The sequence below is a fragment of the Amblyomma maculatum genome, chromosome 3 (genome assembly GCF_055883805.1).
Source record: "Amblyomma maculatum isolate TAMU_Amacu chromosome 3, ASM5588380v1, whole genome shotgun sequence".
NCBI lineage: Eukaryota > Metazoa > Arthropoda > Arachnida > Ixodida > Ixodidae > Amblyomma > Amblyomma maculatum.
The window spans coordinates 156,111,746-156,131,748 of NC_139346.1; the positions used below are offsets into that span (position 1 = coordinate 156,111,746).

General features: G+C 47.3%; 1 protein-coding gene across 1 annotated transcript in view; it reads right to left on the bottom strand.

The window, feature by feature from the left end:
* Window positions 1-20,003, bottom strand: part of LOC146196564 (neprilysin-1-like) — a 118,514-nt gene that overhangs the window by 89,143 nt on the left and 9,368 nt on the right. The window contains exons 5-10 of the mRNA XM_084598311.1: window positions 19,566-19,675; window positions 18,297-18,387; window positions 16,778-16,949; window positions 12,703-12,901; window positions 4,876-4,945; window positions 2,542-2,682 (exon numbers count right to left, since the gene is read on the bottom strand). Coding sequence (XP_084454437.1) covers window positions 2,542-2,682; window positions 4,876-4,945; window positions 12,703-12,901; window positions 16,778-16,949; window positions 18,297-18,387; window positions 19,566-19,675 — 783 coding nt within the window. The remainder of the gene's footprint in view (window positions 1-2,541; window positions 2,683-4,875; window positions 4,946-12,702; window positions 12,902-16,777; window positions 16,950-18,296; window positions 18,388-19,565; window positions 19,676-20,003) is intronic.

Below are 20,003 nucleotides of genomic sequence, written 5' to 3' on the forward strand. Positions count from 1 at the left end.
GCCTTCAGATTCCTCAAAGGCATTCGAACAGACATGGAGCTTCCTGCCATTGTGCTGCTGTGGTTGCGAGCACAGGCGTTACACACAGTAGCATGGTCACGCCCTTAGTCCAAGGTGCCCTGCACGCGTCCTCGGACGCCTCGCAGAGTCCTATACATGTGATGCTCCCGCAGGACTGGTCTACGGCAGCTTCCAGATTCTTCACATGAGCTTTCGCTGCAGCACTCCCGCTTATATTCCCAATTGTAGAACTTCCAAATCTGCATTCAAGCAGCTAAACTTTCCAGACTTAGAATGCTGCAACTGCATTTTGTAGCGAGAGCTACATTGACCACAGTCTCGCCATTTCACCATTGCTCTCCGAAAAGCGAAGGAGGAAGAAGAAGACATATAGCTCGGTATTTGGTAGAGGCGAAAGACAACAGCGAGTTGCTGGGACAGACGGTTCATTCGAACGTTGTGACGACGGTGTGCGCCGTAGTTCCACGTAGAGACGATGTCATACCCCTAGAAGTATTCTACACAGAATGAGAATGGTCAACGACGAAAGGCAAGGGGGGCTCAGTGAAGTGATTCCCCTATGGCATAATAAAACTGAAACCATAGAATAAACTACAATGTGCCAAACCCATGTCTTTACTATCAAGCCGAACCCAAGCAAAGCCATGTAGAATTTCTGTCGCGTAACTCCGGGTTTAACTACAAGCTAAACTACAGCTAATTTCTTCTCTTTATCTTTGAGTCTGGTTCTTTTTGGTTTCCCAGTGGTGGCATCAGCCTTACTCTGGCCGCGTGCATGTTTAGTGTCGTTGAGGCCGGTCGCGTGGAAAGAACTGACCACTACAAATGCCTTGACAGCTGGTCGAGTGTCCTTTTCTCTGACCGACTATTCCGGACCCATGTAAGCAGCGGGCGCCCAACGGTCTGGTTGCTCCATGTAGTCCATGATTGAAGCCATGATCTTTGGCTAAGGAGCGGAGTGAATTACGCCTTTCGAATAGTCAGGAGAAGCGGACCTTAAGGTTCCGCGTTGCTGTTGCTGTTCCTAGTCTGTAAGGCCATTCACCAACACAAAGACCACAGCCCATGCACTACCCCCCCCCCCCCCCTTCCCATTTTGCAGCTTGAACCAACGAAGCATTCGAATAAGTTGTTTTTAAAAAGCACCCCTTTAGTAAGACGACTTTAATTTAAGGGATGTGTATGCACATACTGAGTTCGAACCATAGTGCTACTCAGTCTTGTGATAAGATCCACATTGCTTCCTGCACAAAGCTTTGTTGCCTAAGTGTGTAGCATCGTGCTTATTTTACACTGTTTCCCTAATTATCAGAACATAGCTCGATCATGTTCACACAACAGTGTTTCCACACAATAAATACCAGGTACGATGAAAACGCAGCTGAACAGTCAACGATATACAGAACAAACACACACACAAGGACGATGCTTCACTGACAACTGAGTTACATACACCCGCGCACTTTCTTCTCTCTTCTTCTCGCTTCTGTGCCTATCCCACATAACCAAAGTGGGGCATTAGCCAGGTTTCAGCGCATGTGCAAAACCTGCATGCATGTTCTCTCTTCACTAACACTTCCTTCACTTCGTTGTCCTGCCAGTAAGCGTGATAACACATTGTTCACCAGACACTTTGACCGCCAAGGCTTCTAAAATCTCTTGCGTCAACTTGTCCTTATTCTTTTTCGAAACTTCAATGTCATGCAGGTCGGCTGGGCATTTTTTTTTTTTTTCATGCATATCTTACAGTCTTTGCAGCGCACCGTAAGGTTGGTGCCAGACTTCTCCGATATTGCGGCGACGTCTTCTCTAACTTTATTTCACACTTATTTCCGTCTGGCCATCATACGTCTTCCCGCAGAACAGGGGAATCAGATACACAAACCCTTCAATGCATTCAAAATACCTCGTTCGATGCGCATTTTGGCATCTTAACTTGCTCCCCTGCCCATTGTATAAATACTGTGTTGAAAGTTAAACATTTCGATAGATTTGCCTGTCTAGTTGGACTGAAAACTAAATGAAACTTGAAAATTCTCCAACCATCACTGTTTCAATTTACAAAAAAAAAATAATAAAAAAACGATGTTTCGGAGCCATCTCGGTTCCTTTTTCAGGGGTGCATGACCAAGCAAAGTTTCACTAGATACTATGCTGAAAGGAAAATGCTTCATAGCCTACTGGTATAGGGTGCCCGTCTCGCTCCTATGATCTATAGTTCCGCTCCCACCAAAATTCTCTCAATTTCGTTTCGGGTAACTTGCTCTCTTTCGGTTATAGCAACATCCCTCAAAGCTTTTGCGACAGTTTGAACATTGATTGTCCTTTTATGAACTTTGTGATATTTCATTCATGAACTTTTATTTGATTTTATTAGAGCTTTCCCCTCCCAGCCGTAAACGCCGGTGCCAACGATGCCGGCTTTTCTGCGATATGGGGATCGATCTTTAACGCTATCACGATGAGGCGGCCCCAGGGAAAGAGAATCAAAGATGGGCATGCCTCCCAAGTGTTGCTTACCGGCTTCCCTGCCACCGGAAGAAATAGAATGCGGCTGAACTTGAGCGCCTTCTCTGCTGTACCACTCGGAGAGGGGACGGCATTCTGGAATGTCTGGATTTATGTGCAGCGCGCCTGACGAAAGCAAGGAGAGGGAAATGCCTGTAAAAGGAACAAAAATGGAGCTCTAAATATCTGCGCATGCTATTAGTAATGCGGATGCGCAGATTTCTGAATCCAAGCTCAGCTAATTCGCCAAGAAATACTCCCGAAGTTAAAATTCTCACGTTGGCATTCGGATAAGCGTGAGACTGTTTTGAGCGTTTCCTTCGGTATGTACATACGTATTTACATTACATTTTTTTTATATATATTTGCCGGATGTGTGTGAGTGGACAACATAAGTACGTACGATCCGTTAGGCACTCTAAGCAAATGCGCTCCAGAGCGACGTCACCATTCCGCTGGCCGATGACTTGCAAGGGCCTGGTCTCCCCCACTGGCCGATACGATGTGCTCATTGCGATCACTTATGTAGTACATCCCCTTCATGGATCACTGCCTTGTCGTGGCGGAGGGGCTTGCGAAACTCGATGAAGTCGTGAGCTCTGCTGTGTAGGGCCACCCAAGATAGACAGGTCACGGCAGAGAGTTCTGACAAAATGTGATTCACTGGAGAAGGTAATGGCAACCCACTCCAGTATTTCCTGCCAAGAAAACCCTATGGCCAGTCACAATACCATTAAAGGCGTGGCGTGACATGGTCTATAGAGTCACGAAGAGTCGGACACGACTGAACGACTGAACTGAACTGATGTAGTACATACACCAGTGCAGGTCAGTATTCAGTATTAACTTGAATATCGCAATCCCTTGATCCGCCTCAATCCAAGCTCTGTAGTAGATTTTGAGCCGTTCAGGAAAATGCGCGTGCTGAGTAGGTGATCCTAAAAAAGGTACAAACAATGCGAACACAGCAGCCAGCAGTTCAGAGAATCATGTCACCAACCAGCCCGTACGCGTTTTACCGAGTTTTATGGTGGTTCAAATAAAAATGCCACCAGCGTCCCTGTGCGCCACCAATGCTTCTACAGCGCTTCTGGCATTGCGCCATCTCCTTCGGGCGCAAGTTCGACCATCATCTCATCTGGGTACCACCAGTGCTGCTCCCGATACACGATAGCTACATGAGTTGGGTTCTAAGGCCATCTTGTCCGTGATCTTGATTTTCATCTCGCCCAATGATATTTGCTCCCTTAAGCTCTTTATCCTACAGTCTTGAACGGCCACCGATACGTGAAAGGCCACCGACATAAACATAAAGCCGTGCCTGCGTGGCCTAAAGGCAGCGTGTCTTACTCAGAATGCAACGATGCTGGAAGACTGATTCTGATCTCACCCTGCCATATCTGAAAGGAGATCCTCCAGTTGGCAGCCCTTACCTAATCGGCCATGTCACGTGGCCGCGTGACGTCAGACAACCCTATGGCCAATCAGTTACCAGCCATGCTAGCCACCAACTGCCACCAGCCAGATTTTTAGCTCAGATCGCTGACGCTAGATTTTCTATATAACGGCGCATTTAACGTCATCGCATCACCGCAGTTTATACATCGTCCTTGGCTTTATGCGTCGGTTCTGATCTACGTGCTCTGGAGGAAAGAGGAAGGGTAATGTGCAAATTTAAACAACAGAGATTGATAACCGTGTCTCAACCCACCTCTCTACATACGTCATGAGTGCACCTACCCTAGGCAAACTCGGCGCATAAGACCGGGGCTATATCGCACCTCTCCAGTTCGTATGTTCTTCAAGGCTCAGACTCAGCGCATCTGAAACTTTGCCTTTCGCCGCAAGTATTTGTCAAAAAGAGGTCTTTTAGTCGCGAGATCCGTTAGAAAGTAGGTTTTCGGCTGTGAGGTGCTTTAGTGGGTAGATTTTTAGTCAAGAAGGGTAATGGGCACAAGGTTGTTTGTACAAGTTTCTCGCATAACCAGAAATTCATTCGGCCACGAGGTTGTTTAGTTAGGAGATTCAATAGGCTAGGAAGACAGGAGGCTTCTTGGCAAGGTTCTTTATCCGGGAGGTTCTTGCCAATCACGTTCTCTAGCCAAGATGTCATTGGACAACGAGGTCCTTCGCCAGCAGGCAATGCGAGAGTTCTCTCTGACAACATCCTACTACGTCGGCATCGTTTGCCAAAACGACGTCCTCTTTACAGCTTTACAACTCTCTGGCTCACAGAAGCTCTCCGCGAAATTTGCGCAGAGGTTAGAGACGTTGACGAAAGCATAAAACCCTAGAAAGAAGCGTCAAAATTGGGCCGAGAGAAGCACTGTTATATAGCTGACTTACCATTGAAGTGAGTTACGCGAACTTCTTTCGCAGCCACCACGGGATTGTCGTGGCCCCCAAATTTCTCCGCCTGGAATTTTCAAATGATCAACTCCTTATTGGTCGATATGGCTTCTGCAATCGGAACTGTTTTGTTCCCCAATATCTCCCTGCCTCTTTGACCTCAATGTCGATTCCATTACCCGTCCTTAGCCTACGACTAGCACAAATCACCTGCATAAATGACACAAACATTTGTTCCTCTATGCCTTATAACTGAGTCGCTAGGTAGACACAAAATATAAAGTAGATTAGAGACACGACCAGTGACAGCATTCCACATGCAGAAAACAAACTCCTAGCCGAGCCACAGATCGCTCATCATTTTCGTGAGTAGGCCGTGTTTTCTCTACAAATCCATAATCAGGTACGCACGCATGTACAGGTGCCCACAAAATCTTGTGCAGCGTTAAAGACACAGGACATTTAATTTCCAAGCTTCCTCGAAGGGCATCCTCATATTGAAAGAGTCCCTGTGCAGGTATGTGTGACCAAGTACAAATTATAATTTTCAGTCTGTAACTGAATGCTCACAATATAACGTAATTCATATTAAAAAAAAAAAACTCTAGAAGGCTCTTTGGACCACTAAAGTGCGATGAGGCGAAAGCCTCTATTGTGCAGTGGTTCGAAGCACTTAACTAGGGCACCTCTTCTTTCTCTTCTTTCTTTTTTCACTCCCGCCTTCTTTTTCTCACGACTCGGTTAAGGTGTCAGCGGAGAATTGTGACAGATACTGCGCCTTTTCTTTGCTGTCAACCAATCTTAAACGCCGCTGAGGCCTGCTGTACTGCGTCTGTTTCTGAATGCTATTTGGTGCGTCATTCGAGGAAGCGCCAAGTGAAAGGCGCTGCACGAACACCTGGATCGGACACCCGGCGGGGTTGGAGTCCTCGTTGTTCGAATCCGTAATAACTCGGCAGTATTTTGCAAAACATTTCAGGTATCGGCTCCGGGGCGGCAGTTTCTAAATATCACTCATAGCGGGACAGCCCAACTAGCAGTCCCCCCCCCCCCCCCCCCAAATCATGTTAACCACTACTGGTAACGCAATGGAATTGTAGGGGCTTCAGGAACCGCCAAAAACGCGCGAATCTGCGCCTCTACTTAGAGACATTCGAAGCTTTACCCGGCGTGGTCGCCCTCCAGGAGCCAGGAACGATGGCCAAATTAACAAACTACACGACGTTCCAGCGATACCCCTCGTCCTGTCTGCTCGTACACAAATCATGCACGGCCACAGAAGTGGATCTAAACCTAACACTCCCATACGCGCATGTCATGGTGAAAATCTTACCTCTCCTCCGCTCAGATCCTCCCATGCACATACTGAACATATACTGCTCCCCCAAAATAAAGCGAGTTACGTTCGCAGACATATTTAGCCGCGCGCTTAAGACAGCGGGTTGAGACCCCCTCCTGATATTGGGTGACTTCAATGCCCACAGTCAGCTCTGGGGGTACCATAAAGAGGGGGTGCGAGGACACAAACTGGTGGAGCTTGGGCCTACACTGGGCCTCATCCTTCACACCAACCCCGTTTACCCAACACGCGTAGGTAACTGACGCAGGACACGTACGACTCCGGTTCTAGCCTTCACTCGCAACATACGACACGCAGACTGGGTTAACACCGAGTAACCCCTCGGCAGTGACCACTGCCTCCTCAATACAACGATCTACACACGCCTCCTCAAGCGTCCACAAGCCCACATCCCTATTTGGACTACCTTCCGGAGAAATTTTCCGCCGCTACCAAGCCGCCCATAGCACAGCAAGGGTACACCAACTGGTCCCGGTCACCGATATCGCACCTTCACACACATGAAACGCAGTCCAGCACACAGAGGCAGTAACGGACGTGGATTATCACCTCCTTCGCCTCTGGGAAGCTCGCCGCAGCCTTAGATTCCGCTGGCGTCGCTAAAAACACAACCGCAAACTTAGCGTTTTGCCGATATCACCCACAGAGCCGCCGAGTACGCGGCCCAGATCCACCCAGTACGTGGACTCGAACTGGGTAGATCTTTGCAGTGCAGCGGCCCGAAAAATGTCTAGCCGTAATACATGGAGGCTCTTCCGAACTCTCATCAATCTAACGCAGACATGCACCGAAACTCAAAAACATTTACACCGAGCAATCCACTCCTTTAAATGCAACACTATGCAGCTGGCACAGTCATTCCGGGACCGCTACTTGTGCAAAGCCAAATACCCCCGAGGATCGGTCTACTCCTACGCAGGCAAGGAGAACTCGGAGCTGGTCAAACCTTTCCAGCTTCGCGATCTTCGAGCCAGTCTAGCCAAAATAAAGAGAGGCACCGCGCCGGGTCGGAATAAAGTCACCGTCAAGCTTTTAGCGAAGCTACCTGACACGACGTACCAGTGCCTGCTCGAATACATTAACGCAATACGATTGGAAAACGACACTTCTGACTTTCATCCCGAAAGCCGGCAAACCGATTGACATGGATAACCTCCACCTTATCTCAAAATTGCACCTATACCGGGGACCCCACTCACCGGAAAAAAGTATGGGCTCCTGCTCATATGGGTCTCGATGGGAATGAGGCAGCTGGCGCCGCCGCTCACGCGCTTTCTTTCCGGGTTTCGCATCTCGACCCCCCCCAAATCAGGATCTAGAATTCGAACCCGCGTATTTTTTTTTTTAAGATTTTGTTCTTTATTATTAATCTTGCCATAGCCTTCACCATGCATCGCCCGAGTAAAGGCCTATCTAAGACAGAGGAGCGGCTTCTTCTTCGTCTCTATACCAACACTCTGCCGTGCTCGACAGCACTGAAACATTTTAATCCTTCCTTCACGGGCAGTTGTCCGCACTGTGCGGAGAAGTTTTTGGTCATCTACCACATGGTGTGGGCTTGCCCATCCAACCCAGTTATTCCTCCGCACCCCAACCCCACTCGGCAAGACTGGGAGGCGACCCTGCTCGGCTGCTATGACCTGCAGGCCGAAAGGGCGTTGGTAGAGCTCGCCCGTACAGCGGCCGACGCCACTGGGGTCCCATACTAGAGACACACCTAGTATTTGTAAGGGCCGGATCTTCAAAGATCCGGCTCATGCATACCTCCACCCCTTTTGAAACATTAAACTTGTTTCACCACCATCATCTCTATCACCTCCTGTATGGGCAAACTGATGGAGACTATGGTGCTCGACCGGCTATCCGAGTTCCTTGAACACAGGCCAACTTTCGCGGACACCATGCCCGGATTTCTCCCACACAGATCCGCACAGGATGTCCTTTTCCAACTTAACCGAGAAATTTTCAACCCAATCTCTCTACACAATTACCGGGTTGTACTCGGCCTAGACTTGAAAGGCGCTTTCGATAACGTACGTAACACACGAAGTCATACTGACCCACCGAAGTCAAACTGCGGCAGCAATACTTTCAATTATATAAGACAATTCCTTACAGACCGAAAATCCTAAAAATCCAACATCAAAATACAAGACAAGGAGCACGGACCATTCATGCTCGGCACGCGGGGCACACCTCAGGGCGCATTTTCTCCCCGCTGCTTTTTAACATTGCCATGATGCGTCTGCGGGCCAAGCTGGCTGAGGTTGACGGCGTGCAGCACGCGCTCTACGCCGACGACATTACCCTCTGGGCCATGCAGGGCAGCGTGGGTGACATTAAAGCCTGCCCGCAAACAGTGGCAAGCATAGTGGACCGCTATTCCCGGCGCTGCGGTCTTCAATGTTCCCCCAGAAATCGGAGTTGGCGCATCTCCGCCCCTCTCCAAGATGCGCCTCACAAATTTCGCTTTCGCTTCGCTTGCGAGCGATCCCATTCATGAATCAAAAGAAATCAGAATACTCGGCCTCTTCATCCATCACCAAAGACGCCCTGGCCCAACACTAGCCAAGCCCCGCCAGGTGGGGGACAGGTGAGCCGCATGGTCTGCCAGGTGTCTGACAAACGCGGGAGGTTGCGAAGTAAGGATGCCTTCTATCAAAACTTGCATCGCAAATACCCTAACCCCTGCAAATGGTTGGGAAAAGCGAACGAGAGGCTGCTCCTGCGCCTCTTCACCAACGCGATGCTGTGCCCGACAGTACTTCAACATTTCGACTCCCAATTCATTGGCCGGCGCCAGTACTGTGGAAAGGTGGCTACCACCTAACTCATCCCTTCTCTTCATCCCTAACCCTTCCCGGAGTACTGGAAGGCGACCCTGCTCAGCAACTGAAACCTACAGGCCCAAAGGGCCTTAACGCGGCGTGCGCGGACGGCGGCAACCGTCAATGGGATGACTAGGGGCTCCATCTAGTATTTATAAGGCCGAGGCAATTAAGGCTCCGTGCATACATGCCTCCTTGTAAATATCGAATAAATGTTTTACCTCCACCACCCGGCGGAGTCAGCTTCGTATATGCGCAAACCGCCTGGTGACATCATGACCGAATTTGACGTCATCATGACGTCAGTTCCGGTTATTATACATAGCCGGAAGTGGTCATGATGACGTCACATTCGGTCAGGTGATGTCATAGTAAGTCATCTCTGTCGTCATCATCACTGTCACTATCAGTGGCTACCACTATCATTAGCGGCCAATGTCTACCACTAACTAGCGACGGCGGTCTCCATGGCAACCACGCTGATATGACGCTGGACAAGGAGAACTAAGATACGTTTCTCACGTGGCCGGCATGGCTGTCAGGATGATTGACAGCTATAGTGGGACCGAACGAACGACGACAGTATGAGCCATTAAATATTGTCCTCGCGCGAGCAGAGAAAAAAAACAAAGAAAGAAAAGAAGAAGAGGGAGAGAGAAAGACGCGCGTCGCAACAGACGTCGTCTGCCACAGAAAGGTGCAATGACAGCCTACAACAGGTAGAACCGCCGGTGGCAGGCGAGCACCCGCCGCAGACGGCGGGGGCCAACCATTCCGAGCCCCGTTGGGCCCGGAGCAGCCACCCTCCATGAGCTTTTAAAGGCTTTCGCCTCAAAAAAAATAGAGGAGGATGTCTCTAAAAAGAATGGCGAAACCCTACCCTTCCTCTCCTATCACTTTGCCTCTCCTATATTGATGTTATGGACATTCGTTGCAGTGCTGCATATAATTATAATTGGCTTACAGGACAGGCAAGACCCAGTATCTGCCACACTTTCTCCGCAAGTGTGACTTCGGACGGTACACGCGCACTATCACTCCTGTTACGTGACGTTTCTTGGTGCGCGTAAATAATAATTGCTATACAGGAAGGGGAAGGCTAGGTACCTGTCTTACTTGATTCTGTGGACACCTGAACCGCGCCGTAAGAGAAGGGAGGAAGGTGGGAGTGAACGTGTAAAGAAAGAGAAGCCGTAGTGGAAGGCTAGCGAGAAAAGAAAGAGGAGACGTAGTAGAAGGCTACGGAGTAATGAGAGGGGAAGGGTGGCAGTTCCTGGCCCTATGGGGCTTGTCCTTGTGTGCGTGTGTGTGCTTCTTATGCTTTGTGTTGTTACCTGCTCTGCTGCCTTCTTCCAGCTGGGACGGTAGGTCAACGCCGCTTGCGGCGGGGGCTAGCCAGCCACTGATTTTTATCTGTTGCGGGCCGTCATTGCACCCGCCACCACTTCGGTAGTGGTGGACGACGGCTGCTGTTGCGGCGCGCGTCTTTCTCTCCCTTTTCTTTTTTTCTTTGTCTATTTTTTCTTCTGTCCGCACGACGCAGCGAAGGTGGCTCAGCTACAGAGCCAGTAGCAGGCCCATGCATTTTCTTTTCTTTCTTCCTACAGCTACAACAACAACAACGGAGTAATTTCGACCACATTCGACCACGCGCGGATTCGCGCGCGTATGCCTCACGTGCCGCCTAGCCTGCAATGACTAGTGCTCTGCCCACCGCTGCAGTAAACGCGCCGCTGTAAAAAAAAAAAAAAAAACGCACCCTTGCTTGACTATAACTCACACCCTCGAGAAAAGGTGCACTGAGGTACTGATGAACCCTTTTATTGGGTGCGTTGCGCCCATTAAAAGGGTGCACCCTTTTTTGCAGGGTGCGAGTTATAGACACGAAATGTATATTTAAGGGTGCGATTTTGTTTACAGTGATATATAGCGTTAGTACACCACATTGGTGCACCATATAGAGCACCATATTCGCGCTTTCTATAACAAAGAGGCTTCTCTTTTTGCAGATTTTGTATATCGAACTTTTCCGCGATTCGTTTCGATTCAATATATCAGGGATCAACTGTACGAAGAGTAATTCTGAATATGTGAATTACACGGTGCAGAGATAATTTTCAAGCAATGCAGACTGAAAGCAGGCAAGACCGATTTCCTGGCCAAAGTTGAGTGGGATGAATTATGACAGCGTCTGTTGTGCAGTTACGAGCATGCGATGTACGAGACCTTTGTATTTTGAACGGAGGTTTCACCTCCAGCCCCGGCAGCGATTCGATGAAAAAAAAAAAATGACATGTCTCATAGCAAACAACCCTCACTCTACGCGTTTCAGCGTTTCACCGGCCTCTCAAGCAACACTAAGGATGATAACTGGAAGATCGCGCGCCGTGTGCAATCGCACCTGATCTCCCCAAAGCGTGAGGTACACCTCAGTGCCGCTCTGATCCATGAGGCACACATCCCGCTTCTTCAGCTCCTGGTTTGTCTTGCGCGAAGTCACCGTCTTCACCTCACCTGGCGATGTGCAGACTCCGATCACGTCTGCGAGCACAGTGCATATTACACATACATACATACATACATACATACATACATACATACATACATACATACATACATACATACATACATACATACATACATACATACATACATACATACATACATACATACATGCATGCATGCATGCATGCATGCATACATACATACATACATACATACATACATACATACATACATACATACATACATACATACATACATACATACATACATACATACATACATACATACATACATACATACATACATACATACATACATACATACATACATACATACATACATACATACATACATACATACATACATACATACATACATACATACATACATACATAGACCTTAAAAACCCAGTTGACTTTGGTGACCCTGGCCCAGGACATTCTCGACGCTTAATAGTGCGTTGAATAAAGTTGTTTCCTCCTCCTCCTCCATATACATACATATATCTGCAACACTCAGGAGACTGCTGGCGTGCCAACTGCTTTGGCTGTAAGCGTGGCAGGTAATAAACGATCTGCAAAGTGTCTTAAATCGCCACGTGAACAAGAATTTTAAAGCCCGCACGTTGATCTCAATGGCGCAGCAGAAAAAAAATACCATAGGCTTATGGGACGTATGGCAACATATGGGACGTGCCTCTTTTTACTGAGGGACAGACAAATTTCAAGAACGTAACGAAAAAGCAGCATAGCATTAATGATGCATACTACAATCGCTCGCTGTCACGTGTTAGTGTCGATCTTCTAGATATGTTAAAGAACTTAACCTACTCAAAAAGCATATGGCGAAGTATTTTGTATTCTGAATAAGGCAGGCGCAGCTAGCGTAGGTTTTAGTGAACATCATTGCTAGATAGAGGCCTTCGCCCTACACTGGACACAGTACGATAAATGCTCGCAATCGTTCTAACATCGGCTGTAAGTAAAAGCAACACATAAAACATGTATTTAACTGAAACTTTTTCACTGAGTAGTTCCTTACACGTATGCTTGACAACGACATGCTAATTTTTTTATAGACATGACTTCAGTTTATGTTACGAAAGAAGCTCGAAAGAGACGGTGTGCTCACCGACCACGCTGTCCTTGCTCGCTTCATGCAGGCGTGAAATAGATGTAAAGTTGAACCGCAGCGCAGGGATGTTCGAGGTGTCATCTTCGCAGGGCACGAAGGTTGTCCCCGATGTGGCAATCATCTCGCAATCATTCTTGATAGAAGACGAGTAATTTGATGTAACCCTCCGGACATTGGCTTTCGAAATGTAGTAAACCTAAAACACAGAAGTAGAGATATGCGGCTTTGTGTAGATGTCGCTCCCTCAAATCAATGTTGCCATCTTTTTCTTTACCTCTCGCCTCTTTGTCTTGCTGTCGCGCTGGAAACTCGCGTGCAACGCTAACTACATTGCTGCACGGACACTGCTGTGTTTCCAGGGTAGACATCGCGCACTATGCGATTTCACGCTTCCAGTTTCGTTCGTTCGCATTATAAGTTACATTATCACCCAAAGTGTCCGAAAATGACGTGTAAGGCCCCAGTATGGAGAAGCCAAGGTGGCGATAGAGCAATCCTGTTCTGCTCTGATTTAAACTGATTTGTTTATAGGAAGGGAAAGGCGTGGTAGCTGTCTCACTCGTTTTCTGTGGACACCTGAACCGCGCCGTGAGGGAAGGGGGGAAGATGGGAGTGAAAGTGGAAAGAGAGAAAGAGGGGCCGTAGTGGAGGGCTACGGAATAATTTCGACCACCTGGGGATCTTTAACGTACGCTGACATCGCACAGCACACGACGCCTCTTCGTTTCGCCTCCATCGAAACGCAGCCGCCGAGGTCGAGGTCGAACCCGGGTACTCCGGCACAGTAGTCGGGCGTCTTACCACTGCACCACCCCGGCGGGGCCGAAATTACTCCGTCAGTGCATATATGAGGACGAAAGAGGGGAAGAAGACATGGAGAAGACGGGTGGCAAGGGGAAGCCGCAGTCTTCCATTAAAGTCGAGAGGTGGGGAGGGTGCAGAAGGGGCACAGCGTGTCACGTGGGTTGATTCTGGTATTGGGGGATTTATGCGGGTATGGGGTATCGCAAGATTATTGACTTGATAAAAAAAAACAGCGCTACAGACGTGGACGGAGGTCAAGAACAAACAGGACGGGCGCTGACTCACAACTGAACAGATCGCTTTAACAGATAATGAGGTCGGGTTTCTTGAACGTGATGCGTGTGTCGGGTCATCATGATTTGGTTTTTTGTTTAATGTGTGTTTTGGTGCTGCTTGGCTGGGTTATTTATATTCTGTGTTTTTTCAATGAGCTTCAGTTGCGAGTCAGCGCCCGTCCTGTTTGTTCTTGACCTCCGTCCCCGTCTGTAGCGCTGTTTTTTCATAAATGTCACCGTACCAACTCGCCCGGATGTCTCTTCTATTATTGACTTAGTGGTCAATGGCTCCCGCTCCAAGGGCTTGAACACCGTCCGGGTGGAACACTAATGCTTACATACACATGCCGAGCGAACCGCATTTACCGAATGTGAATTCCAAAATCCAGCGTTTTGCTGGCGTGAGCGGAAAATCACAGACACGCCCTTGGCACGTAGTAAGCGGCAAGCGACATGCACTGATCGGTAGGCGAGTTCTGTGACGCAACGAGACCAGAGGGAAAGCCAGGAGCTGCCAGTTCAGGCTTCTGCTCAGAGACGGGAGGGTGAGATGGGAATATAAATCTTCGCTCCAGGACCATTTTATCCCGAGTAAGACACTGTATACTTCTTGGCTACGCAAGCACGCGTTCGTACCACGGCTTGGCTAAAAAGGGACTTTGTATCTATGTCGGATGCTCCAGAGCGTAATACGGTAGCTTATGACTGTATGCCAATTAGTATGTGTGGCACAAATTAAGGGTCCATTTCTTAAGCAAGTAGCAAAGTGCATGTACGCGAATCAGGATCCACAAAGGGTGAGCCGCAGTACAACTCCTTATCGCGTCACCTCCCCCCCCCCCCCACCCCCTCCAGCCATTTATTTTCAACACGAGCCTTTATCTCGTGAAACTACTAGCAGCAGCTCCATCTCCCTAGCTGAACTAAGTTTGCTATAATGCCTGTGGTTAGCGCTACATGTCAAAATAAAATCCCCCACTGTAACGGTCGCTGCTTCTTGCCCATGGCATGTGCGGCTTCAGTTCTCGCCCCATGGAGAAGAGAGAACGACTGTAAAGGGCCCACACCAATCGTCAGTCTTAAAGCAACCGTGAAATGCATAAAATGAAGTTCTGTATATAAAGAAGACGAGCGATAGGTACTTCCGCAATCATTAGAGCTTCATTTTGGGCACTTTGGCGCATCTGAAATTTAGGGAATGTAACAGTGCGATAACATGCAACCGCGGGACATAAGAGAACCCGACGTGACACAAGAGCTTTTGCACGACGTGTTTTCTTGTATTCCGTGGTTGCATGCCTTTGCGCTGTTCACGTCGGGTTCTTTTGTGTCTCGCGGTTGCATGTACGTCTTTGCACTGTTACATTCCCCTAAATTCATGACAGTCAACCTATCGCAAGAATTTTTGAGCTAGCTTCGTTAACATCAGAGATATCGGCGATTGAAAATTTCGCCTTTCCTCTCCCCGCTCCACTCAACGCTCCGGAAAACGACTGCGCCGCGCCCATGAAACGCCATCGGATGACGCGGAGTTCGTTTGCCACCGGTCAATGGCTTTGCAGCCAACGATATAACAAGGCGCGCAGGACACCTCCTGCAGGGCTACCGAAAAAACGTTGCAGCAGCGGTAAAGCGAAACCGCGTGACGAAAGCAGTGATCTCCCTTGCGCGTGCCTAAAGGGTTTAGGTAGCGCGCGAGTTTCGCACCGGAAGTGTGGTCATCGTGTCCACAGCATGTCGCGTATGATCTAGAGGAGAATAGTTCCAAATCTCACCACCACGCGAGGAAGAATCAGCCCGGGAATTTCAAAAAGCACTGTTATAAAGATTTATTATAGATCTCTGGCTTCGTTCCAAGGAGTTATACTTTGGACGAATGCTAAGGAGCATTTGTCCTACGCATTGAAAGCATTTTTCAGTGGCCTTTTCAGTCATTTGTTGTATCTTTTAAGGCTAACACTTCACAGTTTCGCAGGGGCATCGTGTCGGATTTGCGCGACACGCTGCAACATTGACACACTCCCATCCTTCCCTGACGCCCCGGGCCATCGTTTTATCATACTTCTTCCATCTACATCTCATCTACCGCTTCCTTATACTATCGAATAATTAACCGGAAACATTACGTAGCTAAACCTTGATTTTTTCCTCTTTTTTTTTTTTTCTACATTTGGTCCGACTTTCACGGCCGATCGCCTACCATGTTACATTGTTTTCTAGCCGAAAAATCCTGCTTCAATTCCATTCCCCCTCCCCGGCAATAGCGTTTCGCTTTCTGTCTCCTTATTTCCTGTTCACAACGAAGCGTACAGTGTGGTTAAAGTAAGACAGCACTGTGTTGCAGAAAAAGGTTTAGGTTAACCAGCTCGATCAAATCTGGCGTCCATTCAGGTTTCTCATTTTGGGGATTATAGATCGCTTTCATGTAACACTTTCAATGAAGTACTCGCTGAGCAAGCATCTATGTCAGCGTGTCTCAAGGCCATTCTCTTTTCGATACACTGCGAAGGCAAAGCAAAATTATCAAGTCGTATGGCACAACCCCTTGATTATGCACAAGAAAGAACCGTATATCATATGGAGTGATTGACAGGTCCTTTCTTTAAGTCATCTGCAACCTTTCCCAGAGAAATACTGAATCCCAACAGTCAAGGCAAATATGATCTATGGTCTCCGGTTTATGGTTTATGGTAAATTAAGGTGTCCACCTACCATGGGACAAAGAAGACTTTTTTCCTCAACATGTGGTTTAACGCGTAATGTACCACTGTGCAAAGGAAAATAAGAAACCTTTTCTTGACGATCGTAATAGCATCTTTCTAACTCATTTTAAGAGGTCCTTACCTTCCCCTCCATAGTGTAATGAACGATACAAAGGCACTGGCAACGTTACGCCAAGCAAGTGCCTCTACAGGGGCTTTACGTTACAGCACTTAGATATTCCAGTGAGAATCTCACTCTTAAAATGTTACAGGCATGACTATTTAGCATACCTTGCTGTCCTCAACGGTGCTGTATAGCCGGTCGCACTCGTTCTTGAAGGCCACGGTACGTATCTCTCCGCTTTCATCCAGCAGGATCATGGAAAAACGTTTCCCTTGACTCTTGGCAGTGTTATACTCATGGACGCCCGATTTGTTCGTAACACGTGCTCGGATGGTCCACCTCGAGCGTGCAAGGAAGAGAGGCAAGTCAGCCCACAAGAACATTCTATAGTGCAAGCAAGTCTTCGTTCGGCGGTTCAAGCCACACGCAAAACTCTTAGGACGCCATTTTCATCCTAACCATTCGCTTGAAGTGAACACAAAAACGCCACTCTCGACTTTAATTTGAATTCGTGCGAGACGTCTTTGTAAAAGGTAAATATCTCGACCACGCTCATGCTTGTTGGCGAAAAAATGAAACCATAGGTCAAATTAATGCACTTCGGCGAATTTCGACGATTTCCGGCTCCCGTCCACCTTACCAAAAACTAAATGTTCCTATGACAAAAACGCAAACACCAAGGATATATAGGCATGCCGAATATATATATATATATATATATATATATATATATATATATATATATATATATATATATATATATATATATATATATATATATATATATATATGCTATGACTTGCTATATATAGTCACCAAGACAACCATGAGTGCATGACCAAGGTAAAACCTGATTAGGAGATTAGGAGTAATTAACCATAATTAAGAAAATGACCATTATGGACTACAGCTTAGAAAACGATAGACTTGGCGTGTCTTAACACACGTTGGTGGAATTACACCGTCATAAGCCTCAGATTGCTAAGATTACTTAAGCCTGCACTGGTCCTAGCTGAGTCTACAGCTCTGTAATGTGACATTACAACAGTACAGTGCCGTCTGAACGATTGCCGTCTGAACACACATAAGTCACAGTTACGCCTTCCTAAGCCTAATGAACCTTCATTAGAAGCTCAGCTAAACGACTAACTAAAACTATGGGTTACGATTTGTTTTAGCACGTAAAGCTTGTACTTAGCTATGGAGAAATGACTTTTGCGTAGACATGCTCTTCTCAAAGATTAGGTTGAATACATGAATGTAAGCTTCCTAAGAAGGCACAGCTTAGAAAGCTGGATACAGTATACGGCAGGTAAGGCAAGATAGCAGTAGTCTACGTTGCTTTGTTAGATCACGTTTCTTCAGCTCATGCACGATCTATTCGAAGGAAAGTGCAACAGCCGAGCTTCACTGTAACGGCAAATGCAGTAATCGTCTCATGAAAAACACAGGTCTCAGATATCCACTGACCGTCACCGCGATGCGTCCTTGAAATAAGACTCCACACACTGCCATGCACTGAATATGAGTTTAGACAGGGCATTACGAGCATAAAACTGAAAAGTGATGCTGTCATAGTGATGCTGCCACGGAATGAAAACAGTTCTCATGGCTTTGGAAAAAAAAAAAGCTGGTTAAAAGAAAGCGCTAGCATGCTGTGGTCAGTTGAAACAGAACTTAACTTACCCGTTGTAAAAGGGATATAACAGTGCAATAGGGACGATATCACCGACAGAAGTGAGGCGCGGACAGTTGCTGAATGCAGGTGGCGCTGATGCTGAAAATGAACGAGGTTGTCATTTATGATATCGGTGTACCCTGTGCGTCCATTTGCAAATAACGTAATCGTGACCACATCGTGACTGATAAGTTCGCATGTAACATGTTCGCACACATAACTTTGCTCAGGCTGGACAGCGCTTCGCGTATACACTCTTCAAGCAAAGCTTTTGCGTCTCTTTAGTTGTTGTTGTTTTTTTTTTTTTTCACTTTCTAACGAATTGTCACTACCGCATGTATTATTCCACATTTTTTCATGTGCATTCCTTAGCTCTTGGCTCCCTCCGTGTGCATATATAACTTTGTTTTTAATCTAACAAAGTTACTTCAATTCTGTGATAATTTTGCGTATAAGTACACGTAACGCGGGTACAACACTGCTGCAGCAAAGCTGCTTCACGCACGCTGAAGAACTACCTTTACTGCTCAATCAGCAATGGCAATTGTCTCAATGAGGGCATTGTAAAGCTAGGTTGATAAGCTTGCACGTACGTCAACAGAACTGATTTGCTGAATGCGCATGTGTCATCACTGAGTTTATCCCGCTCTCATTTTTTAGCTCCTCTCTTCTATCGCGATATGGAGCATGCATTGTTGCTTTGTGTATATTTACCCATATTCCGCAATTCTATAGTCTCAACCGAAAAGCTATAAGCTAAGCTTTTAGATGTTCTAACAGTACACTTGCAGCTATTATTATCACGCAGTTAAATGCGCGACGACAGAGCTGCTCTGCGACAGGCTAATCAATTCTCAATCACTCTGCAGCTATACCAACAGCGACGCCCCCAGCAAAGATTCTTCGGACTCGAAGGAAGAAAGGTCTGGCGTAAAACAGGGCTGCTTTGCTGGGGAGAACATTGATGTGCTTCTGAGGCATATGCTCTGCATTGCCGCTGTGTAGAGCACTCGGGCGGCGCCTTTCTCTTTTAAAAGCAGATCTTGATCGGAAGCAGAGCCACATAGATCCGACAGAAATGAGGGCACGTGCACAAAAGCTCAAAAGACGTGGACGCATTTCTATATTCAATTTTGACCATGTGATGTCCACTGCGAGAGCGCTTACGCCAGGGCGATGCGATTGTACACTGTTGTTTAATATCAACAAGAAAAACAACAAACATGAGGACGATGTATCGGTGAAAAGATGGCGATGCGGCTCAGAGCTCTCCTCACCTTCACATGACGCACCTGGCAATGAGGATAGTACAGGATAGTTTCCCAGCACATGACCCAGGGCGCTTCCTTTTTGTATGACTGTCAGTCCTAGCACAACCAGGACGTTCCTGAAAAAGTTCAAGGCATAAAGGTAAGTAAAGGACAGTCACAGCTGCCCAATACTTTCAGGGCCGGCGAGGTAATTAAAGGACGATCACAGCTGCTTAATAGTTTCAGGGCGGCGAGTCTATTACATATAGCAAGCCAATTCCTTAGCATAGGGTTTATATATAGCAGTGTCTTAGATAAAGAGCGAATATTACGAACAACGTGTGACCACCAAGTCACTGCAGATGCATCGGTGTGCATAAAAAAGTCAAATCAGGTGATAGCTGTCACAACAGACGTGCTTCTCAGCTAGAATGTATTCCCTAAAACTGTTCGGTCGCCCACAAA